Source organism: Mustela nigripes, chromosome 12, assembly GCF_022355385.1.
Source record: "Mustela nigripes isolate SB6536 chromosome 12, MUSNIG.SB6536, whole genome shotgun sequence".
NCBI classification, from domain to species: Eukaryota; Metazoa; Chordata; class Mammalia; order Carnivora; family Mustelidae; genus Mustela; species Mustela nigripes.
In genome coordinates, this window is record NC_081568.1 from 41,670,593 (window position 1) to 41,694,758 (window position 24,166).

The 24,166-nt window shown below is 55.1% G+C and overlaps 1 protein-coding gene across 8 annotated transcripts in view; it reads left to right on the forward strand.

The window, feature by feature from the left end:
- Positions 1–24,166, forward strand: part of TCOF1 (treacle ribosome biogenesis factor 1) — a 39,051-nt gene that overhangs the window by 4,333 nt on the left and 10,552 nt on the right. For 6 of the 8 annotated variants that reach the window (XM_059417159.1, XM_059417160.1, XM_059417163.1 and 3 more), the window contains exons 3-20: positions 1,078–1,223; positions 3,292–3,365; positions 4,109–4,295; positions 4,899–4,972; positions 6,734–6,964; positions 8,201–8,407; positions 8,626–8,847; positions 9,012–9,176; positions 9,339–9,515; positions 9,673–9,924; positions 10,015–10,221; positions 14,586–14,723; positions 14,915–15,103; positions 15,186–15,371; positions 15,532–15,672; positions 17,823–17,933; positions 22,168–22,354; positions 23,849–23,982. In XM_059417159.1, coding sequence (XP_059273142.1) covers positions 1,078–1,223; positions 3,292–3,365; positions 4,109–4,295; positions 4,899–4,972; positions 6,734–6,964; positions 8,201–8,407; positions 8,626–8,847; positions 9,012–9,176; positions 9,339–9,515; positions 9,673–9,924; positions 10,015–10,221; positions 14,586–14,723; positions 14,915–15,103; positions 15,186–15,371; positions 15,532–15,672; positions 17,823–17,933; positions 22,168–22,354; positions 23,849–23,982 — 3,028 coding nt within the window. The remainder of the gene's footprint in view (positions 1–1,077; positions 1,224–3,291; positions 3,366–4,108; positions 4,296–4,898; positions 4,973–6,733; positions 6,965–8,200; positions 8,408–8,625; positions 8,848–9,011; positions 9,177–9,338; positions 9,516–9,672; positions 9,925–10,014; positions 10,222–14,585; positions 14,724–14,914; positions 15,104–15,185; positions 15,372–15,531; positions 15,673–17,822; positions 17,934–22,167; positions 22,355–23,848; positions 23,983–24,166) is intronic. The other 2 variants (XM_059417162.1, XM_059417167.1) reach the window with 2 other exon arrangements.

The window sequence follows — 24,166 nt, forward strand, 5'->3', positions numbered from 1 at the left end:
GGCTTCCTTGAGTCTATGTCTTCATCTGTAAAATACAATAATAGTAAGTAAGGTGCCAAACCTGACCATTGGAGGTTTATCCTCCCCCATGCCCAGTATTTATTGAGTGGCAGCTACTATGAGCCAGAACTGTTCTTAATATACTGGGACAAACCAGAGAAGAATCCCCACCCTTATGAAACTTACATTCTGTTGGGGCAAGAGGAGCAGAATGAATTGATAAGTATAATAAGTGAAACCTGTATTTCAGGGGAGTCCCAACAAGTGGCCTTCCTGGGAACAGGGGCCCACAAACTGTGACAGCACAGCTAGCCCAGCTGGAGAACACAGGGCACAGACAGTGACACTGTCGGGATGGGAGGGTGAGGTCAGAGGAGATGGTCCTTGTACACTGCAGGGGCTCAGCCATCTGGGTGCATGTCCTGCCCATGCCCCAGACTTCCAAAATTCCTCCTCTCTGACCCTGAGCAAGTCAGTTGTTCATTTTTTTTAGCTGTAAGCTGACGTGCCAAAGATACATAGTGAGCCAGCCGAGGTTCCGGCCAGCACCCCCTCCCCGCCCCAGGGTTTGATGATGTAGCTGGGGAGGCAGGCAGGAAGTCAGGAGAATAGCAGGAGGGAGAAAAGTGCTCTGAAGAAAACGAAACAGGATGGCAGGGCAGAGACTGGCAGGGGTGGGCCTTTGAGGAGTCTATATTGGCGCTGAGGCCTGAAGCACAGGAAGGAGCTGAGCAGGGTCTTTCAGAAAGAGGGCAGTGCTGGTGCTGCAAGTTCTGGAGGAGTGGGGGAGTCTGGATGGTCCTAGGAACAGCCTACAGATGCTGGCCCATCATACTCAGTGATGGTTGGCCATTGTTATGTAATGTTATTGACCTTTCCTGGTTATTTTGAAGACTAATAGTTTATGAAATGTGTAAAAATGCAGAATACAAGTGTATTACACCATGTTCTCAAACCCTCTGTGCACATTTCCTTGGGGAGCAAAGGGGTGGTGGGGCGGGGGCATGTCTTTCTTTTCAAATCTCCTGGAAGTGCCCTTGCCACCTGGTTGGTACAGCCAGTCACTTGGTCCTGCAGAACCTCAGAGGTTGGCCAGAAGCGGAAGGCGGAAGAGGATGCAGCGCTGCAGGCTAAGAAGACCCGAGTGTCAGACCCCATTAGCAGCTCTGAGAGCTCGGAAGAGGAAGAGGAGGAGGAGGCAGAAGCTGAAGCCGCCAAAGCCAGTAAGCACCCTGCCCTCTGGGAGAGCTCCGGCCGGTGTGTTTGTAGGGGCTCAGCCCAGGGCCCTGCAGCTTCGGGGGGCAGGCATTTGAATATTGGGTTGTTCTGGGGAGAGAGCCCACCTCCAGCTTCTCCTCCAGTGAGCCCTGAGAAGACCAGGACCTTTTAGAGAGAAGATTGGAAGCATCTCACATACCTCTTGCAGTATTTAGTTGAGCCCTTTCTCGTGCCAAACATCGTGTCCCAGATACTGGGAATCCAGTGGTGAACAAAAACTGAGCTGGGCCCTTACAGTCTGATTTGAGGTACAACAGCTACATTGTTGCAAGCCCCCCCTCACCCCCGGGTGATTCTGATGAAGATGGAAAGAAGCCCACATTTATAGAAGAGCTGCTGGAAGGATCTCAGAGGGCAGCTGACAGGCATCCCTTCTGTTTGGCCTGTGGGCTGCCAGGGGAGGGGCTGTGCTTCCTGTCATTCTGAAAGAGTACCAGGTAGCACAGGGAGGCTCTCCTGGGCACTCTGGTCTCAGAGCTTTCACGGGATGACCCCGTGAGGCCTGCCCAGCCCATTCTCCCCAAGTCCTCAGGACGGTTCGTGCTTTAACCAACATAGCTGAACTCCACAGAGGAATCGTCCTTTTTCTCTGCAAAGTTATTGGGTTTTGCTTACAAAGAAGGTAATTTCTTGATTTTAGGTATATTTTCCGATTATAAAAGAAATTCAGGATTCACTGTGGACTGTTCGTTACAGGATTTACGAAAATGGTTAAAAAGACGGGGGAAAAATTACCCATACTCTACCGCCTACAGTTTGGCAAATTATTTTTCCATTTATTTTTCCTGAGCATGTTTTAAAAAATATTCAAGATCGTATTGAATATATCTTATATCTTTCTTAATCTTCTAAAATTATAAATGCAGAACAGGTTCACTTTGAATCATACAAAAGCATGTGGAAGAAAAATGAGTGGTTTTCTGATCTCCTATCCTGGTTCCCTTCTCCCCCATATGTATCCTAGCGGGTGGCTTTCCAGCTGTCCCCTTTGCATCTGAGCCTACAGAAAGCTGTCCGTATGTGCATACATCCATAGCTCCGTGCTGTGAAACACAAAAACTGGTCAATTTCATACTGACTTATATCTGATATTAATGAATTTTTATTTAGTGAGTCTTATTTAGTGATATTTTATTAATATTCCTGTGATAATGGAATTGTAATCGAGTCCCCGTTGAGAGAAGCATATGGAAATATTTGTGGGCAGCGTGGTACATGTCTGGCATTCTCTTCAGAATCATACTTGATGGGGAAGGGTGCCAGAGAGGCTGGTTGACATCACATTGGCCACAAGTTGGTAATGGTTGGTACTGTATGGTTCTCTCTACTTCCTCTCCACTTACAAATGCATCTAAAATTAAAAAGAGAGGGAGATGGAGTTAAATGCCAGGAAGGGAGTTAGACCATGCCATTTATCTCCTCAGTGTCCTCTCGCATTCACAGCATGCCCTAGAAATCTTGTCCTGTCTGAGCTGTAGGGAGACAGTCCCCTGGTATGAGAGCACCAGGAATCTCTAAGTCTTAACATCTGACCAGTTCCTGGGCCCATGTTCAGCTGCCTTTCCACTAGAAACCCTTGAAATCCTGAGCAGCTTTCTGTGTGGCCCGAGGAAGGGTGGGCTGACCACCGTCCCTGTCCTGCTGAGTGACTCAGGCTACAGCGTGGTCACCTGCGGGGCTGACCCACCCTGAAGTGGGGCCTTGCCGTCGAGGTAGTATGCAGCACGCCTGTGAGCCAGCCCTTTGCTCTGGGCGCTCCAGTGTCTCATGCCAGCCAGGGCTCCCTGGGGGACGCAGATCCGTGGCTTTCATGTCCCCCTGCGCTCTTGCTCCTTCTGGCTGTGGCTCCTGCACCCCAGAGCTCTTTCCCACAAGTCTGGGCCCAGCCTCAGGTCCTCGTGCCAGCACCAGGCAGCCATACCAGTTGAACCATCCGGTGAGCTGAGACCTATTGTCTGTTCTCAATGAGAAAAAGCTCACCTGGCTCAGCCGGAGGGTGTTTCTGTCTTGCAGCCCCAAGACTAGCGGCTACCAACTCCTCAGTGGCGGGGCCGGTTTTGCCTTCAGGCGCAAAGGAGAAAGCCAAGGTGAGTAGGACCACCTTTGAAGCTGTGACCTGTGGCAGTGAAGTGCCCTACAGGGGGACAGTCTCCTGTGTCAGGCAAGGATAGGGTTGTGGATAACAGTCTGACTTGGATTCAGATGTCAGTCTTTATCACTAGTCGTGTGACCCTAGCACGTCCCTTCACCTCTCTGGGCCTCAGTTTCCTTTCCTGTAAGGTGGAAACATTGCACACTGCTCCAGGCCACTGGGCACAGCATGCACCTGTAACAGCTTCTTTCCCCGTCGTATCTGCAGTCGCCTGTTCAGCCAACAACTTGTGACCCATCCAGTTATTTTCCAGGCACCGTGGAAGGCAGTGGGGGGCACCACAGTGAATGAGACGCCTGTGGTTCTGAAAGCACGAAGCTCATTTTCTAGACTGAAACCACTCAGAGTGGAAGACCATGCACTGGTAGTGGAGGAGGCAGCGTTAGAGAACCGAGGACGCGTCCCCGACTGCTGGGTGCGCTCTCAGCCATGCCAAGTAGTGCTAGGAACCACAGCAGACCACTCAGTACCGCTTAGCAAGTAATTCCTGTGTCCCAGGAACTGCCACTGGGCATTCTCCAAGCCTCCATGAGGGCGGGTACCACTGTCAGCCCCACCTTAGAGATGAAGTAACGGACCGAGAGAGGGAATTTGCCCAAAGTCGCATGGCTGGGAAGAGGTCTGGGCTCGTCCTTCACCAGGCTGTACCCAGCGTGTCTGTCACCCCGTCCTTTGTAGGCGAAGACCAAGAAAGCCAGCAAGATGATGAACTCCACACCACATCCGGCCTCTGGAAAGGCAGTGGCCCACCTTCTGTCTGGGAGGTCCCCCAGGAAGTCAGCAGAGCCCTCGGCAAATACCGTTCTGGTTTCAGAAACTGAAGAGGAGGGTGGCGTCCCAGCCCTCGGAACCACAGTCAAGCCTGGTGAGCGGTGCTGACCTCTAGACTCCAAGCCCCCTGAGTTTGGGCTGGGGAGGTAGGCCCCGGGCACTGCTTTATCAGGCTGTGGGACCTTCTGGAATTTAAAGGTGTGTCTCCAAGGCTCCACACCTCGATGAGCGAGGGTCTGCTGCAGGGTTAGGTCAGGCTTTGCCAAGGTAGTTGGAGCAGCCCTGGGGGGTGATGGAGCATTTTCTGGTTTACTGTTCTCAGGTGGGTCCGGTGCCCACTGTAGAAGTTGAGACTCAAGTGAGAGCCTGGATTTGCCTAAGTCTCTCATGTCAAATGAGAGACTGCCTGCCTGCCTCAGTGTGATATTGGCAGGAGATCTCCGAGCCATCAGACCCTGGCATGTGTGTAGTAGGACCTGGTCTCTGACCCTTCCCAGGGCCACAGTGTGTGGGAACACAGGGAGATAGGTGGCCCGCGCCTCAGCTGTGGGGCTTCAGGATAGGTGGGGCTGAAGCTCCGCACGCAAGAAGCGAGCACAGGGCCCCTGCCTCTCATTGGCTGACATGGCAGAGCGCTGGCGAGGGGAGGGCGGTCTGGAAGGGCAGTTCCTCAGTCCTCTCCCTCTTCCTCCCTCAGGAATGGCCTCAGCCAACCAGGTTGACAGCTCCAGCGAGGAGACCTCCAGCTCGAGCGATGAGACATACGTGGAGGTAATTGCCACTGTCCTCAGGAGCTGCTGTCTAACCTCTAACCTTCCCAGCAGCCTGGCCGGAGCTTCACACACCAGTGGGGCCAAATCAGTTCTAGTGTTTCAGGCAGACTGGGAGCTGGAAAGGCCGAGGCCTGGGGAGGGGAGCCAGGTGCTACTTGTCATACGTTGGGCATGAAAGAGGTCTCAGATTGGCAGGGAGAGACGCCAACCTGTCTGTGAGACAAGGGAAGGCTTCCTGGGAGAGGTGGCACTGGAGCAAAGCCTTGATGCATAGGGGACTCACCAGGAAGGGATGTGGGGGAGGAAAGAGTGTTTCAGCAGGAAGAGCTGCATGAGCCAAGGGCCGGGGTAGGAGGGCGGCCGTCAGGTGGTATGGTCAGGTGAGTTGGATGAGGGGTTCTGGGCCTGCTGGTGAATGCCAGGCCTAGGTGCGTGGTCAGTGATGGTCAGGTGTTGGTCTGTGGCGTTAACCCCTCTCGTAGCTGTGGCCAGGGAGTCACTCTTGAGGGGGCATCCACACTTTGGGGATATAGGGGCAGGCAGGAGAGACGTGGAGAGGACATGGAGGCATTCTGGGACGTTTGACTACAGTGTCGCAGGTCGCTAGGGGAAACAGAGCCGCGAGGGGCAGCAACAAGGCTGTGACACTGTGGATGAGGTGCAAGGGACAGAAGAGGGGTCAGAGTAGGCGGGGTCACAGGCCGCTGCCAGGCCAGGAGGATGGGCAGGAGGAGGTTGGGTTGTACTCTGGGCTCTGTGAGAAGCCATTGCAAGGTTTCAGGAGTGGAGGTAAGATGGTCTGATTTATGTTGGAGGGAGGTTGCTGGTTGTGGCCTGGGTTGGAGGACAGGGCAGAGGGAAAGCAGCAAGACTGTTGAAGCAGCTGGTGAACTTGGAGGCTGATGGCAGGCCCCAGGGTACCTACTAGAAAAGGCGTGTGGAGGGAGAACCAGCAGGATTTTGGGCGGGGGGAGTTGGTTTGGTGCCCAGAGTACTTCTCCCTTGTCTCCCGCCTCACCAGAGAAGGTGGAGACCTTCCTCCAAAGGCCACTCCCCACATCCCATTGCCACCCGGATACAGCCATCAGGGCTCCTCAGGCTCCCATCCCTCCCAGCCCTGCCACGGGAAAAGGGACCACTTCTGGCCCTGGAAAGCCAGCAGCCAGACTCACAGCTTTGGTAGGCTAGAGGCCATGGCAACTTGAGGAGATGGCTGCCCCAGGAACCCAAGGTCAGATGAAATCTGATGACAGAGGTGGAGGTAGGGCACTGTCTGCCTTGGAAATGTCAGGGTTTTAGAAGTATAAGAAAGCCCATAGTGGAAAGAAACGTGCCCCAGGAAGCGAGTAGCAAGACCAGAGTTCAAATCCTAGGCTCCTGGCCCTTGGGATAGCCACCATGATCAGATCCTGCAGTCGAAGTGGGGATGGGGTAAGCCTCTTGGTGGAGAGAGACTGCCCCTCTGGGCTGGGTGGACTGTGCATTCCAGGCAGCAGGGGAGCATAGTGTTAGAGGGTTCTGCCCCCAAGGCCGCACAGTCATGGTTCTAGTCATGATTTTGCCCTTCATTTGGTCCTGAATGACTTAACCTCCCTGAGCTTCTTGTCCTTTTCTGGAACGCGAGTGTAAAGATGGCATCTGTCTCAGGGAGTTGAGAATCAGAGTATACAAGGAAAGGCCTTGATAAACTATAGAGCCTCTCCTACCCCTCAGAGGCAAAGAGGAGTAATTTCTCCCTAATTGCATTTTCTTGTTCCAGATGAAACCTTCAGTAAAACCACCCCAGGTCAAAGCCTCACCAGTGCCTGCCAAGGACTCTCTCGGAAGAGGAACAGCCCCAACACCTGGGAAGGCAGGGGATGTGACCCGCCAAGTCAGAGGAGGTGCCCTGACCTCAGCCAACAAGGCCAAGGTGCCAGAAGAGGACTCGGAGAGCAGCGAAGAGGAGTCTGAGAGTGAGGAGGGCGCCCCTGCAGAGCCGCCCTGCCAGGTGAGGCCTGGGGCAGACTACCCCTCGGCATCCCGGGCCCCCCTGCAGCCAGAGACTCTTCCATGGCCCCCAGAGGCCAGCCAGACGGCTGCATGACCAGCCCCTCCACCAAATGAGCCTCACCTTGGTGTTTGGGGGGCAGGAGATGGGGGTGTGAAAATTGAGGGGTAAGGACAGTTGGGCTTGCTTCAGCCATCCGTGGAAATTGCCCTTCTTGCCCGAGTGGCAGCTTAGAAGGGCTGCTTCCCAGGGGGTGGTCCTAAACACCGCTCTATCAGTAACTCCCCTTTACCTCAGTTTCCCTGTCTAATGAATGGATGTGGCCAGCTGGTCTTGTTGTGAAGGGATTTAAGTTTTAATTGCTTGGTCATCTGGTTTTTCTGGCCAAATCATGGTTTGTTAGCTAACAGGAATCCTGTTAACTTCCATCTGCTGGGATCCCCTCCCCTGGGCAGGTGGACACGGGCTCCTGGATTGTCTGAGGGAAAGCAGGGGGAGCTGGGAGGCTGATGGGGTTGGAGTGCCAGGAGGAGGAAGCATCAGACAGTGGTGAGAAAAGGCCCCGCAGCCCTGGGCTGGCCAGGTGAGGCCCAGGAGGGGAGGTCCCGGTCCCCACGCAGGTCTGGGGAGATGCAGTAAATAAGGTTCACTTTGCTGGGTGTTTAAGAGGAGGGTGAGGTGGGCTGTGCTGTAGGAATGGCAATTAAAATAGAGTCCTCAGGGAAAGCCTTACAGAGACTTCGAGGACCTGAAGCAGGACGGGGGCAGGGGCGTACACATGGACATTTAGACAGAAGTCATTCTGGTGGGGAGCACAGCAAGTGCCAAGGCCCTGAGGCAGCAGTGGGAGTAAGAATTGTTACACACAGGGTGCAGCAGTGGGTCAGGCCAGACCTGGTGCCTGTGCTCCCAGAGCTCTCCCGCTGACGGAGGAGTCCAGCCGAGGGCAGCTCTGACCCCTGTGTGGGCATCAGAGAGGACTGCCGAAGGAACTGGTGTCTGTCTCGGACCCAGAGGAGGAGGCAGTGGTGGCCAAGTGGGACGGGCAGGGCTGGGAAGGCCCCAGAAGTGAGAGTGAAGCTGATAGGCCAGGCCTGAGCACCAGTCAAGGTAGAGAGTGAGGAGAGTAGTGGGGGCGTCTTCTGAGCCCCAGCTAAGGCCTCCACTTTGTCCTGAGGTCCCCACCAGAGGGTGAGGAGGAGAGGAACAAACCACCCCTTCTCTTTTACTGCGAAGGCCTCAAACACAGTTGTCCAGGTCAGAGCTGCGTTGGGTCCTGTCAAGGGGACCTCTGGGAAAGGGGCCGCCCCAGCACCCCCTGGGAAGGCAGGGCCTGCAGCTGCACAGGCCACGGCCGGGAAGCCAGAGGAGGACTCAGATAGCAGCAGTGAGGAGGAGTCTGACAGCGAGGAGGAAGCGCCGGCTGCCAAGACACCACTTCAGGTGAGGCCTGGGAGGGGAGGGTCCATGCAGCCCTAGCCCCTCCCCTGAAGGCCCTCTGAGGACTTGCTCTGCCATCTGCAAGAGCCCTAGACATGCTCAGAGCCCCACCCCAGCTCACCTCAGGTTTGTGTGGCGTCTTCTTCCCTGTCTGGTCTCTTGTTTCTCCTCCTCATGTCCACTCTCGGCTCCCTTCCCTGATTCCATTTGTCTCCCTCCAGGCGAAGTCTTCAGGGAAGACCCCCCAGGTCAAAGGTGCCTCAGCTTCTGCCAAGGAGTCCCCTAGGAAAGTGGCCCCTGCACTGCCCCCTGGCAAGGCAGGGCCTGTAGCCGCCCAGGTGGGGAAGGGGAAAGGGGAAGACAACGCAGAGAGTAGCACTGAGGAGTCTGACAGCGAGGAGGAGGCCCCAGCAGCTGTGCCCCCAGCCAAGAGCCCTGCTCAGGTGAGGAGACAGGTGCCGCTGCTCGGAGAGCCCATCCGTTGGCTTGTCCTCCCCCTCCTTGCCTGGGGCCCTGCGTCCTGCATTTGCCTTCCTCTCCTCCTGTCTCCCCTCACTCACAGTCCCCTGTGGGCCCCTGCCCTGATCTCGTCTTTTGTTACTCCCAGGCAAAACCTTTGGGGCAAAACTCCCAAGTCAGAGCTGCCTCAGGTCCTGTCAAGGGGCCCCCTCAGAAGCTGGGGCCGGCAGCCACCCCAGTAGGGAAACAGGAGGAGGACTCAGAGAGCAGCAGCGAGGAGGAATCAGACAGCGAGGCAGAGGCGCCGGCCCAGGTGAGGCGCCTGCCTATAAGGCTCTTCTCTCCCGCTCAGGGCCAGGAGCCGTCTTCCCCAGACCACATACACACACACTGACTCTGCTTGCCCTTTTGGTCTGTGTCTTTGCACATAGCCATGCTGTCCACCCCCTCCCCGATCTTGTGTGTCTCACTACAGGCAAAATCCTCTGGGAAGATCCAGGTCAGACCTGCCTCAGGTCCTGCCAAGGGGCCCCCTCAGAAGGCAGGGTCTGTGACCACCCAGGGCAAGGCCAAGGTGTCCAAGGATGACTCGGAGAGCAGTGAGGAGTCAGACAGTGACGAGAAGGTGCCTGCAGCCCCGGCTCCAGCCCAGGTGGGGCTCAGGAGAGGCCTTGGTGCAGCCCAACCACCCCCACCAGTCAGCTCCCCAGGGAGCAGAGGGGAAGGATGGCAGGGGGCTCCGCCCCAGAGCAGATGGGGCCTCTGAATTCATGCTCCTTCTCTAGCTTCTGACTTCTGCTTCCTCTCAGGCAAAACCAGCTGTGAAAACACCCCAGATCAAGGCCTCCCCAAGGAAGGGCACCCCCATTACCCCAGCAACTGCCAAGGCCCCCCCAATGCGAGTGGGCACACCAGCTCCTTGGAAGGTGGGAACAGCAACTTCTCCAGCCTGTGCCTCATCCCCAGCTATGGCCAGGGGCGTCCAGGGGCCAGAGGACTCTTCAAGCAGCGAGGAGTCCGACAGTGAGGAGGACCTCACTCCTACCCCAGCCGTGGGACAGGTGAGGCCAAGTTTATTCAGCTCACTCAGGGCCAGTGCTCACATGGCCCCTGGGGCACCTGTGACCCGCTTCTGTCCCCTGTCATTCCAGGCAAAGCCTGTGGGGAAAGGTGTCACCGTGAAAACTGCCTCTACACCCACCAAAGGGCCCTCAGGCCAAGGGACTGCCGCAGCACCCCCTGGGAAGGCAGGGCTCCCAGTGGCCCCAGTCAAAGTCAAAGCTGAGCTGCCGGAAGACTCCTCAGAGAGCAGTGAGGAGGACTCTGACAGTGAGGAGACAGCCAAAGCTCCCACCCAGGTGAGGCCAAGGAAGAGCCAGGCCATTCCACCCACACCAGAACCTGGAGCAGGGCTGAAGAGAGGCTTTTCTGGGCTGTTCTTGCCCCCACCCCCTGCATGTGCAGAAACCTTAAGAGCAGCCTCAGCCCAGCCTCCTTCCCCACTTTTCACTCTGTCTCCTCCACCTGTCAAAGGCAGCAGGGTCTTGCCCATGGCCTTTTGAGCTCCTGTTGAGAGTCCTTATGCCTTCCACAAGCTCTGTTGAGCAGCCCATCTGCCAGACACTGTCCTGTCTCCCTTCGGGAGTTCCCAGTGTAGGTGGGGGCATGGACGTGTGCCCAGGTTACTCCAGCATGGTGTGCCAAGGTTGAGAGTAGAGCTTGTACGTGGGCTAACAGCATGGCACTTGATGGCCTCTAGGGGTTTCCAGGAAGGAGGGCCTCCTGGAGGAAGTGGCATTGGGAACTGTGGGCTGAAAGAGCCGGCCGGGTGAAGCGGAGTGTTCTAGACAAAGAAACTAGCCTGTATGAAGGCCCAGAGGGTGGGAGGGCACTTGGCCTGAGTGAACTGCCCCAAGCAGAGCATTTGGTGGGATCCCTGAGGGAGCAGGTAGGGCAGGGGCAGACGGCAGGGGGTTTGGAGCCAGACTGCCTGGGTTCAGGTCCTAGCAACATGTCCTAGCAAGTGAGGAATCCACGCAGGACCTTGGTTTTACTCATCTGTAAATTGGAAATCAGCCTTCGCAGGATTGAGAAGGTAATGGGGTCTCACCTGCACACAGCAGGGGGCCTGCACACTATAGGCTCGTTCATCGGCCCTGGGAGGGGGCCAGGCTGATGGGGAGCAAACTCAGGAGTCCCTCCCAGCCTGGAAGAGAGAAGTTGGGGAAAGTGAAGATCTCTCATGCCCTGTTCTCACTCACCATCTTATTATTTGTAATTGTCATTTCTTTTTTTTCCCTATATCATAAGCACACATTTTCTATAATTTTTGTTCGTTTGTTTGTTTCCCTTTCCCTTTTGCTTTGTGGGACGCAGGTTCCTGTGATTCTGCTAGTGAGGTTTTGACCTGTGTGCAGGCCCTGTTGGAGTCCTAGCCCAACAGCTCCTATCCAGTTTGTAAGCTACAGACACGTCCCAGTGCCTGAAAAGTTTCGTTGTGCTCATTGCTTCAGTGTCTGAGCCTCCCACCAGTACCATTAGACGGGTGTTCGCTCGCTTTGGTTTCTGGAGGAGGAAATTAGAGCTTAGAAGAGTTGGTTGCTGACCTGCTTCAGCCCAGCCAGGGAGGGTCCAAGCTGGGCCTATGCCCCAGCGTGCCTGCCTCAAAAGCCTTTGACTTTCATACATCCTTCTACTGCATCTTGGCCCAGACTTTTCCAACCACAGACATGATTATGCCCTGGGGCCTTACTTTCTTCCAATGCACAAAATAAAACGGCTAATCCCTCTCTAGGGGCCCAGCTTTATAGCCTGACGCCCTGTCAGAAGATGGTGCCTTACCCCTAGCTTCAGGAGGCCTGCCTTGCCTGTGCTGAGACAGGCAGTTCTGATAGGAGTCTTGTCTGAAGGATAAGGATAATCAAGCCTCTGTTGCAGGGTTCTGGTGGTGATGAACTGAGAATCCTTGTATGGCTTCCCTCGCAGAATGCCATCTGTGCACACCAAGTGCGTCCCGCATGCTCAGTACTGCTGGGGTCAAGTGAGTCACACAGTCTCTGGTCTGCTCAGAGACCCTAGCCAGCTCAAAGGAAGCTGTCCATGTGGGAGCTGAGGTTCAGAACAAAGTAACAAAGATAGGAGTGGTTCTGGAAAACCAGATGTGTCAGAGACAGAGAAGGAGGTGATTCTCCATTGAAATGCCATAGGAAGAGAGCCCTTGTGTGAAAGGGGTGGGAGAAATGGCCAGCTGGCCTGTGATGATTGGCTGAATAAGTGCCTTTAGGGCCTGACCTTGCGTTGTATGTTGACTGTACATCTTTTTCTTCTTTTCTTTCCTTTTTTTTTTTTTTAAGATTTTATTTATTTATTCATCAGCACAAGCAGGGGGAGCAGCAGACAGAGGGAGAAGCAGGCTTCCCCACTAAGCAAGGAGCCTGATGCGGGACTCGATCCCAGGACCCTGGGATCCTGACCTGAACTGAGGGCAGTCACTTAACCAACTAAGTCACGCAGGCGTCCTTGTTGACACTACATCTTTCGACATTACATTTGCTTACTTGTTTTCTTGGCTTTTGTAGATTCCTTGGGATTTTCTAAATACAAAGTATGTTGTCTGTGAACAAGGGCAGTTTTACTTTTTCCTCTTTAGACAGTGTGTATTTCTTTTTCTTGCCTTACTGCCCTGGCTAGACCCTCAGGTACAATGTTGAATAGCAATGGTGGGAACAGCCAGCCTGGCCTTGTTTCTCATTTAGGGTATAGCATTCAGTGTTTTCCCTGGTTAGTATGATTTTAGCTTTTTAGCTCCAAGTTTTTCAGAGATGCCCTTTATCAGGATGAGGAAGTGCTTTTTTCTTTTCTTTTTAAGATTTTATTTTTTAGTACATTCTACACCCAACGTGGGGCTTAAACTCACAACCACAAGATCGAGAGTCCCATGCTCCACTGACTGAGCCAGCCAGGTGCCCCCAAGGAAGTTCTTTTCTGCTCTTAGTTTGTTGAGTTTTTATTATGAGGTTTGGAGTTGAATTTTTGTCAAATGCTTTTCTTCTCTTGAAGTGATCTTACTGTTTTGTTTTGTTTTGTTTTGTTTTCCTGTCTTTAATGTGATATTTAAATGTGATTTTTAGGTATTAAATCAACCCTTCGTTCTTGCAATAAATCCCACTGGGACATGCTGTCTGCTCCTTTTTTGTTGTTGGATTTGGTTTGCTACAGTTTTTGCATCTATATCCGTCAGGAATATTAGTCTGTAGTTTTTGTGTGATGTGTTGGCCTGGGTTTGGTATTCGGGTGACACTGGCCTCATGAAATGGGTTTGGTAGTATTCTGTCCTTTGTTTCCTGAGGGTTTATGTTAGATTGGTATTACTTCTTCTTAGTAGAATTCACCAAGAAGGATACGTGGGCCTGGATTTTGTGTGTGTGGAAGAATTTTTAATTATTAAGTCATTATCAAAAACTATTATGGGTCTATTCAGGGTTGGTTTTTTTTTTTTTTTTTTTTTGCTTCTTGAGTCATATTTCGTACTGTATTAACACTTGTAAGGTCACCTTAGTGCTGGTGTCTGTATTAAGTGAATGTAAAAGACCTTGCTCCTCTCTGGAGGACTTTTCTATGCTGATGAGCACCTTGACCTTTGCCAGACACAGTCTGTGCTTGAGAGGGCTTTCTTTCTTGAAGTACTGATTCTTAGTTTCACTTGGTCTCGTGTGGATGGGGAAGTCACTGATCAGATGACATCTCTGAATGAGTCAGGGGCCTAGAGACACTTAGATTCCTCATTCTACCTCACATTAGCCCAGTTTGCTTTCACAGTCCTGTCCGCAATCTAACCATCAAAGGTTTTACTCTTTGTTGCCCTCATCTTTCTAGGTCTGTGTTTGCTTGGATACCCTGAGAGAGTTTGGGGGGATCCCTTGGATATCATTTAAGATTAGGTTAAACTGAAGAAAACCTCAGACGGCCATGTTTTTCTATCTTCTTCTGCCATCTTGAGTACCTGGTTCCTGCCTCATATGCTATTATGGCTGCTAGAGCTCCAGCTGTTACCTCAGCATTTCTTCCAGCTGGAAGGAAGAAGACCATGTTTTCGGGGTGCTGGGTGTCTCAGTGGGTTAAGGCCTCTCTGCCTTTGGCTCGGGTCGTGATCCCAGAGTCCTGGGATCAAGCCCCACATCGGGCTCTCTGCTTAGCAGAGGGCCTGCTTCCTCCTTTCTCTCTCTGCCTGCCTCTCCACCTACTTGTGATATCTCTCTCTGTCAAATAAATAAATAAAATCTTAAGAAGAAGAAGACCATGTTTTCAACTGTGTAAGAAAGTTGAATTGTATACTTGACTTCTATTCTGTTAGCCAGAAGTTAAACTCGCGGCCAACTAGCTGAAAAGGGAGCCTGGAAAAGTACATCTGCTCTGGGTCGACTCATGCTTAGCTAACACTAAGAAAAGTGCTCACAATAACGAGTTTATGTGCCAGGAACCATGCTAAACACTGTGACTCTCCCACTTAATCCTCATGGTAACCTTGTGGGTGGGCATTGTTGTTAGCCCCGTTTTACAGAGGAGGAAGCTGAGGCCACAGAGGTTAGTGATTTGCCCAGGTTTGCACAGCTATTAAATGGAGGAGCAAGAATCCAAAGTCCAGCATCTGACTCCAGAATCAGAGTTCTTGGTTAACTGCATCTCATCTTCTCCCTTCTGTAATTCTTGTTTCTCTTTCCAGATGAAGGCCTCTATGAAAACTCCTCAGAACAAAGCCAACCCAGCTCCCACCAGAGCAGCTTCAGCCAAAGGGGCAGCATCAGCTCCAGGAAAAGGGGTCATGGCAGCTGCTCAAGCCAAGCAGGAGTCCCCAGCCAAGGCAAGTGGGTCCAGAAGCCCAGGAGGCGCCAGAGGTGGGGTGGAAAGGAGGACCACGCAGTTGGCTCAGCCTAGCCAGGGCTCTGCACAGGCGGGACAGACTTCTGCACAGTCACACCGTGAGTGGGCTAACCTAAACGGAGCTGTGCTGTCTGCTTCCTTCCCTAATGCCGTTACCTTCTCACGAGGCAGGTAAAGCCACCAGCGAGAACTCCCCAGAGCAATGCTGTCTCAGGCAGGAGCCAGGGGTCCATGCCAGCTGTGGGAAAGGCAGTGGCCACAGCAGCCCCGGCACAGCCAGGGCCAGTCAAGAGCCCACAGGAGGAGGACTCCGAGAGCAGCGAGGAGGAGTCGGACAGTGATGGAGAGGTCCCCACTCAGGTGAGGCCCGGGGAGAGTAGAGAGCAGCTCTTGCAGTTCCTTTGGCTCTTTCCCCTAATTGTTTCTCTCACTCCTGGTGAAGCCCGCAGGGAAGAGTCCCCAGGTCAGAACTGCCTCAGCCCCCAGCAAGGAGCTCTCCAGGAAAGGGGCTGCAGTGGCCCCTCCCAGGAAGACAGGAGCCATAGCCACCCAGGCAGGGAAGCCAGAGGAGGACTCGGAAAGCAGCAGTGAGGAGGAGTCTGACAGCGAGGAGGAGGCGCCAGCCCAGGTGAGGCCTAACGAGGAAGCCGCTGCAACACCAGGCCTCTGAGCTGCCACCGCCCTCTCCGCACTCAGGACTTGGGTTCAGGGCCAGGTGAGGAAAGAAGACCAGATGAAAGCCATGACTCCCGGACCCTTACCCCAGCAGCCGTCCTCTGTCTCTTTAGGCGAAGCCTGCTATAAAGCACCCCCAAACCAAGGCCTCCCCGATGAAAGGTGTCCCGGGCACTCCTGTACCCACTGAGGCCTCCGTAGCCCAAGGAGACACGCCAGCCCCACAGAAGACGAGACCAGCAATTCCTGCCAAGGTAAATGAGCCTGAGAATACCAGGATGTCACAGGGCATCTTGAGGCTTGGGCTGTGATGCAAGTACCAGGAGGCACCAGGGAGCTAGAGGAGCCCCTCCCTCACCTGGGATCCCAGGGAAAGTTTAACCGGATGAAGCCTGGGGAGTGGGGAGGGGGAGGGAATGAGGAACCGACTTTGCTGTGGATGGTTTCCCTTCTGTCTGTGCAGAAGGCAGCAGGAGTAGCCTCGTCCTGCCAAAGTTCAGGGAAACAGACTCCAGGACAGAGAGGGCTCGTGCGTGTGATGGCCTCGTAGCCAACATTGAGTGTTGGTGTCCGAAGAGGCAGTAGAAGGTGGTGGCAGATAGGGCAAACTGGAGAGCTCTGGTGCCAACTAGAAAGATGGTCCCTGTCAACTCCAGCAGCCGATTATGACCTTGTCGAAATGTACCTCTGTGTGGCCACATCTCTGTTTCTTAAGGAAAGCTGGAAATCCTTGTGCCAGGCCGAGCTCCTCCTCTCTTAGGTTTCTGGGTTTGTTTGGTTTTTTTTTTTTTCAGGAGCTAAACAAGCACCAAGAAGTCTGTTAAATGCTTCTAGCACTGACCACTGTCTTCAGTGCATCAGACCAACTACGAACACTCTTTCTCACTGGCAGAGATAAAGGGATGAAAGGTGTTGGCCCTGCCCTCATGGGGCCTATAGTCAGTGGGGCAAGATGAAGTAGCTGGATTATTGGAGAATATTCTGGTAGTGCTCTGTCCAATGGAGCTGGGAGAACAGGCATCTAGCGGCTGGAAGAGATGATTGAGCAGAGCTTGAAGGAAGTCCAGGGGTTCACCAGACAAAAAAGTAGAGCCAGGCACTCCAGGCTAGGGGTTTGCCAAGGGGAGGCAATGTGAAGCCAGGCAGGATCCACCAGGGCCAGCCGTCCTGTAGGCAGTAGTCACTTCTAGTTGCTTGTCACGTCTATGGGGGCCTAAGTGCCAGACTGAGACACAAGGGTCCCAGGCCTGTTCAAACACGGCAGTATTTTGGTTTGTTTTTAAAGTTTTAAGTGGGCTCCTGAATCAGGACATCCTAATTTGGGAGAGAAAACCTAATTCCAAGAGCTTAAAGGGGATTGGTTACCTCACAGAGCACAAGGCTTTAGGGGAAAGCTGCTCCAGAGGTGGTTCCTTCAGCTCGGCCTCATGGGTGACCCAGATTTCTTCCACCTTCCACTCGCTGTCATGGCAGGGCCGCAGCGTCCCCAGAAGAGCTAGGACGTCCACTAGCTGACCTCCCTTCCCCTCACCCCCTTGTCCAGATCTAAGGCATGGGCTTCCCCTGCTCAGTGATGAGGGGCCTATGGTTCTGCGATCGGCTGGGAGAGGGGGCCACCAGCCCTAGCAGAGCAGAGTTGGGTTTCTGATAGCGAGGAAGGCATGGGGCACAGCTGTTGCTGTGTGCGGTGTTGCCGACCCATTTAAAAAGTAGGAGGTGACACAATTCAGGATCTCATAGCTGCTCTTGAGAAACCGGACTTGGACAGTGTAGATGGCTCTACTGCTTTGCCTGGCCGGACTGAGTAGCGAAGGGGGTGGGGGACTCTGGCCCCTGCCCTGGGATCCCCTGAGCTGGTCACCACTGGTGCCTGCTGCTCCGTGCTCTCCTCCTCTGGCCCCCCGACTGTGGCTCCTACCCAGCCAGCCCCTCTCCTTAATGCCTGGTCTGGCAGGAGGGGGTGGAGCCTCGGGACACTTCTGGCTGGCTCCTGATTTTTTTTTACCTGGGGGTGTTACAGACAGATAGAACATGCTGGGACCACTGGCTCACCTCTGCAACCTTGTCCTGGACTGCTGTCTCCTCTCCTCTGGACACCTGGCCAATAGCACTCCAGTCCTCGGGTCTTAGTGGGGTCTGACTCCTACGTCCCTTTCAAGTTCAGAGTCAGCCTTGGAGGGGGCATCGGCAGAGTGCAGGCCTGGGTTTCCGGGGGCCTCGGGGCATGCCGAGCCAGCCGCTATCCTCCCGTGCATGTAGTAGGGGGGCCATGCTGCCACCCGTGGACAGCCAGCATATGGGAAAGTCCTTGCTCCCTGGCTGGGGTTTCCCCACCCCAGTCCCTCAGTCGCATTCCCCATTGGCTAACACCCCCTCTCCCCTGCCTGTGTGCTTGTTCCCCCAGAAGGAGGGCATCTCCAAAGCTGCCAGAAACAAGCCCCTGGCACCAGTAGCCCCAGAGAAGAATGCAGAGGGGTCCTCGGAGAGCAGTGACGAGGAGTTGCCGTCCAGCCAGGTAGGCCCTTCCTTCGCTTTGGACACCACAGACTCAGGGCAGCAGGCGCTAGGGGTTGGGGGAGAGTGAGGGCAGACCTTTGCCATTTAAACAGCACCTCACAGTCTCCTGGTTGATCTGTTTATCTTCACGGTGACCCCGGGAGGTAGGCCGCAGAACATCATTGAACATCCAGGCTTCAGAGCCAAACCGGGCTGGCTTTCCTAGCTGCCAACTCCATGACCCCGGGCACACCCTCCCCGTCTGAGGCCGAGGTGTCTGCCCTGGCAGCAGGCAGGGTGGAGGACCTCCCTTCTGCGTCCATGCACAGCGTGCTGCCTGATGGGGCATGCCGGTTCCAGGAGGGCCTATGCTGTGGCCCACTTGAGGCATCAGGACTCAGAGCCCAGTGAGGTGAAATCCGTTCCCCACATTCTCATGATCTGTAAGAAGCCAGGGCAGGGGCGATGCTGGCCCCCTGCTCCCTGTATATCCCTGCTTGCTCCTTGGAATTGAAAGCCTTCACCATGGGGCTTGTTGGAAACCGATGGGCACATCTGGGATCTCACTCCGGTGCCCGTGGTGCACGTTCACATTCTCTGCTGCACCCGCCAGCTTCCCCAGACTCACCCCCAAAGGTTGGGACCAGGCCCACCTTGTCTCCCCAGCTTGCTGAGTCCAGGCCTCTGTGTAAGCCCAGCCTTCCCAGAGGACGGCAGTGCCCTTGTCCTTTAGCCCCAGCTGCCTGGACGCCTCCACCAGGTCCCCTCAGGGGCCCTGGAGTCCTACTGTTACCAGACCCTCTCCTCAACCACTCCCTCGTACACCTGCCGTACCATGTGCTGATTGGCCCACCGGGGAGGTCAGATGCCACGTGCCACCCCCAGTGACAGGGTGGGGTGCTCGCTGCTGTTCCCTGCTCTGTAGCACAGGTGACAGGAATCCTGATGAACAGCTACACCTGCCATTACCGGTCACTTTCTGGGGGCCAAACCCCATCCTCTGTTATCCTGCTCGGTCCCCACCGCAGCCTTTTGAGGGTAGTCCTTTTATTCCTGTTTGAAGGAGGAAGGAGTGAGGCTCAGAGAAGTTGAGTGACCTACCCCGGTGTCCCATGGCCAGAACAAGTGGACAGACCTGGCGTTTGAATCCAGGCCATCCATACTGTGCCCATGGCCTGGCACTGCGTGCGCTGGCCTCTCACCAGGGAAAGAGCAGGGCCGCCGGGCCTTACTGTCGGGCAGTCCCGGCACCCTTAGGAGGCCACCTCCTTCTCTGAGCAGATCGGGACAGCTGGGAGGAGGGGGCTGCTGCGCCCTGCAATGCGGGGGCCAACACAATTAAAATGAACATCATGCTTAAGCTCAACCATTTAATTGGTGTGTTAGTCCTGAAGGTTCTGGAGTCCCTGTTAAAAAAGAAGCAGGAAAAAAGTTGGCATTTCATGTGTTTCCCTCGGAGGATTCAGGGCAGACGGCACAGCCTGAGGAAGCTGCAGCCTCTCCTCCCTGCGGGGGGCTGCTTAGCTCCTTCATCCCCAGCTCGCAGAGCATGATTAGTCTCACTGTTATGCATTTGTCAGGTACTTCTCCATTGACACGTTTCCCTCTATTTTTGTTACTGTCCTGTCTGGAGAAAAGGGACCAGTGTCCATGGAGGACAGAGCCTCAGGCTGGGAGGCGGGCGATTGTGGCTCCATTCCCAGGCTCCCTCACTGTGCCCAGTCTCCCCACCTGCACTAATGGACCCCAGCCTCTTTTTCTGAGAGAGACCTCAAAGGGGAAGGTCTGTGGCTCCGCCCTCTTGGGCTGGCATAATGAACCCCAGGCCAGGGTCTGTGCTAGGGTATGTACCATATTAAAAAGACCTGAGCTCTTTCCTCAACATTTTGGGTCGAGTCTGAGATAAAGACCATAAAAAACTGAATTAGAGTGTTAAGTCGGAGCCTCAGCATGGTTGGTCCCAGAAGGAGTTCCTGTCTGGTGCTCCAGGACTTCCAGTGTAGCTCTGGCAGAGTTTGCTGGTCACCCTGGGTGAGGCCACTTGCCCTCTCTTGAGCCTCAGCCTTTTCATCCCGTGGGGTGACATTCCCTGGGGGCTGGAGAACCACGAGGCTCCAGGCCCACCCCTGGAGACTGGGATTTCCCAGCCCTTTCGTGTGGGGCTGGCCCAGGACCTGCTGACTAGCCCCCGGTCAGTTCTGTGAGGGGCTCTTGGGTGCCTTCTCAGCTCTGTCCCTTATTCCCATAGTTAACAGCCGGGGCTGGTCAGCCCCCCAACCCCAGTCGGCCCCAGCTGTGACAAAAGGCCCCCAACTTTGGCTCTGTGGTAGGAAGAGAGTCCCTGCCTCCCCTGGAGGCCCTTGCTACCCGGCACCTGCAGGGAGGCTCAGCTAGTGTCTGGCTGCATCAGCTTCCCGTGAATCTGTCACCTCTGTGTGTTGTGCTGTGCAGTTTCAAAGCACATCAGAGCCCCTCTGGTGAGCGAGCCCAGCCTGGGATTACTAATAGCCCTGTTAACAGGTGGGAAACTGAGGCCCTCAATGCTCAGGGGCCTCTGCACATGATGAGGTCCAGCAGAGGTGGGATCAGAGACGGGTTTCCTCAATTCCCTGGGTCCCATGACCCACCTTTCCAACGGTGCGCTGGCACTGCACTGCTGTCGGGTCCTGGGCTCAGCCCCCGACCCCTCGAGTCCCTGCCCTCCTGCTCCGCCCACGGCGCCAAGGCCGTGTGGGCAGGTGCAACAGGGAGGAGGAGGCTTTGCTGCTGAGCTGCTTTTAACATCCCAGACGCTATTGTTTGCCTCGGTGGGTTCGGTGCCTCTCTTCGTCCCCGACAATCTGTTCCTCTGTCTTCTCACATATATATAGATCCCCCCTCCCTCAACTGTAAGCCTTCTCCCACTTTCCATCCTTCTCTCTTTCATCATGTGGGAAGGCAGGCTCTGGAAGTGGCAGATCAGAGCAGCCGCGGGGGAGGCTGTTTGGCAAGGGTGGGAAGGGCCCCAGCCCAGCAGAACTCCCACCCTTGGGCGGGCCCCTCTCTTCTTGACTTTTCATGGTGCCTCTCCCACCTCACCCTGGGCCCCAAAGGTAATGGGTGAGATGGGGTCCCAGACCTTGGCCTTGGGCAGCTTCCTCCGGCTGCCTTGTGTTTTCCCCCAGGCCAAAGAAGGCATGGAATTCAGACAGACTCTGATCTCTGGGGATGGAAGGTGTGGGCTCATCCGGCTCGCTGGCTCCAAATATGTGAAGTGACTTCGCATGCCGTGGGCATATCCACTGGAGCTGTGACCTTGGCCTGGTCACAGGATCCCAGGGAGCAGCCTCTTTCTCTCTCTTGTGCTGCCTCGCTGGAAGCTGTAAAGCCTGCCCAAAGATAGAACAGCGTGAAGAACCCCCACGAGCCTTCCCCAGCCTCAGCAGGGCTGCCCTCGTGACCAGGCCCACTTTGTGCAAACCCTCCACTCCTTCCCCAGCACCCCCAGGTTCCTTTCTTTGAGAGGACAGCCGCCGTACATACAACGTCACCCTAAGAAACTGGCCTGCGCGCTGGGGATCCCCGCTTCCCAGAGTGTCTCACGAACAGCGGTCTTTATCTCTGGTGTGTTCGGATAAGAGTTCACACAGGGCCTCACATGGTGTTCGGTCCCTTAATATCTTCGCCTTGGCTTTTCCTCTGTGCAGGTGGTTTGCCGAAGATGTGGGCTCAGAGTAGATGGCTTGTGGCACCCCGGGCCACAACTTAGTGGGCCGCGCCAGTGTCCCTGGGGCAGGGGCAGCTTGGTTGTACGCAGCTCCACAGGGGCATCTTGGATGACAGCCAGGCTGCTGGGAGCACGCTGCTTAGAGCACCCGGCTTGGCCAGCGTCTGGCCCTGGAGTCAGCCAGAGGAAGGCAGGCTGAATTGGCTCTTCTGCGCTTGGCTCTAGTTCAGGGAAGGTGTGCAGCCTTGGGCAACTCTTCTCTCCTCTCTGGACTTCTAGTTCTCCCAGCTGTGCAGTAGAGCTAGCACTGCTGACCTCAGGGGCTCAGGCTCAGCCCCTCAGGGGCTGTGAGGTGCTGTGTTGGTCTTAGCAGGTGCATGGGCCGGGGGCGTGCGAAGAATGCTATGGGCGGCTGGGGTGGCCTCTGCCTGCCCAGTGGCCCTGAGTGCTCTGGACCCCTTGCATTGGCAGCCCCCCACCTGCCCTCCCCTTTGCCTGGCCAAGCCTTTAATCACTGGGGGGATATGTTTTGTTTTTGTTTTTCAAGGTGATTAAACCCCCTCTGATTTTTGTCGACCCTAACCGTAGTCCAGCTGGCCCAGCTGCTACCGCCACGCACGCCCCAGCTATAAACACCCCAAGGAAAGCCCGGGCCTCGGAGAGCACTGCCAGGAGCTCCTCCTCTGGGAGTGAGGATGAGGATGTGATCCCCGCGACGCAGTGTTCCACTCCTGGTGAGCACAGGCCTGCTGTGCAGGACTGAGTCCCATGCAGGGCTGAGTTGTGTGCTGCGGCCGCCAGGCTCACCCGGCAGGAGCTGCCGGCACATGCATGCACGCACACACACACACGTGTGCACGCATGCAGCACACGTACAGACCTCACCACGGCCGGAAAGGGGAGGCTGCTGGCTGAGTCACACGGCACACAGTTGTGGGTCCGGAGGGGCCTGAGGCCAGGTCTCTGCACCCGACATTGGTTCGTCCTGATCTCTGTTTCCAGAGACAGTTTGCCGGGACTTCTCTGTACCAGCTCCAAGGGCTAGAACCCACGCCAGTGGCCAGAAGCTGCAGGTAGCAGATTTCTACGTAATGGAGGAAAAGCTTCGTAACGACTGACTGAACGGGGAGAGGGCTGTGAGGTGGTAGTGAGCCTCCCAGTCCTGGTGGCATGTATAAAGGGTTAGGTAATCCCAAAGGAGACATCGTAGGCAAAGATTCCATCTCTCGGTAGGAGACAGGACCCTGTCTGAGGTTTCTATGACTGAGAATCTGTGATACTCCCGTTGCCATCAGGAAAATGGCTAATGTTGTTATTATGACACTCCAAAAGGATGATAAGAAGACTTGGTTTTGGTAGGCTCATTAAGTACAGAATAGCTCCGAGGAAAAGATGTCACTATAATTCCACTGTCTAGAATAATTACTGCCATTTTAGAACTGTTCACTTTACAGGAACCGCGGCTGTATCTGTGTTTTTAGTGAGCTCCTACTGTGCATGCATGCGCCATAGTTTTTACCTGACCGACAGTGACATTACGCGTTTACCATGTGATTCCTGCCGGCCATAGAGCTGTCCTTTGGGTGGGCAGTGCCATGCTGGAGGAAGCTATGGGCTTCGTGCATGGTCTTTGGGGCATACACGGAGCACTAGAACACACAGAACTGAGCCTTTGTAGATCACCATGATATTCTTACGGAGACTCTTCTAAATGCAGAGTCCACTCCGTAGCAGTGCTCCCCAGCATTGCTCAGAGTGGTGGCCCGGCCAGCTGAGGGGCGGTGGTGTGGAGGACTGAAGGGTGGGAAGAGCCGGGGTGAAGTCCTGGGGTCACTGCCACAGCTGATTCCCCTGAGCTTGCAGCACGGAGCTAGCGATGGCTCCTGCCTGTGAGGCTCAGGGAGGGAGCTTTGTTTTTTCTTTCTTTATTTATTTTTGTGAGAGAAAGAGAGAACATGAGCAGGGGAATCTGGGGACAGAGGGAGGAGCAGACTCCCCACCAAGCAGGGAGCCCAATGCAGGACTCGATCTTAGGACCCCAGGATTGTAACCTGAGCCTTAGGCAGACGTTTAACGTACTGAGCCACCCAGGCGCCCCGAGGGGGAGGGCATTGGACAGGCTTCTGCTGCAGGTGCCGTGAGCACTGGGCCGTGTCCCCAGGAAGGGCTGATAATTGGGGATTATGACTTGTGTACCCTGACTTGCACCCCGCCCTGCTCTGTTTCAGCCAGTAGAACCAGCACAAGTGTGCTCACGGCCCAGCCAAGGCCAGCCGTCAGAGCCAACGCCGTGGGGACCGGCAGCGGCGCGGTGTCTGGTCGGATGTCAGAAGGCAAGAAACAGGAGACACCCATTGCTCAGGTACCGGATGGGCAGGGGTGGGCCGTGCGAGCTGGCAGGGGTGATGGGGGGCTCCCTCGCTCCACGGGTACTGCTGGGTGGGACTGCCGTTGTTCTCCTCCAGCCCCGCGCGAGGAGCCGCCTCCTCGCCACCAGCACCTTCCCTGGCTTGGCTGTAGTGCCAACTGGGCTCCTGGAGACCCCT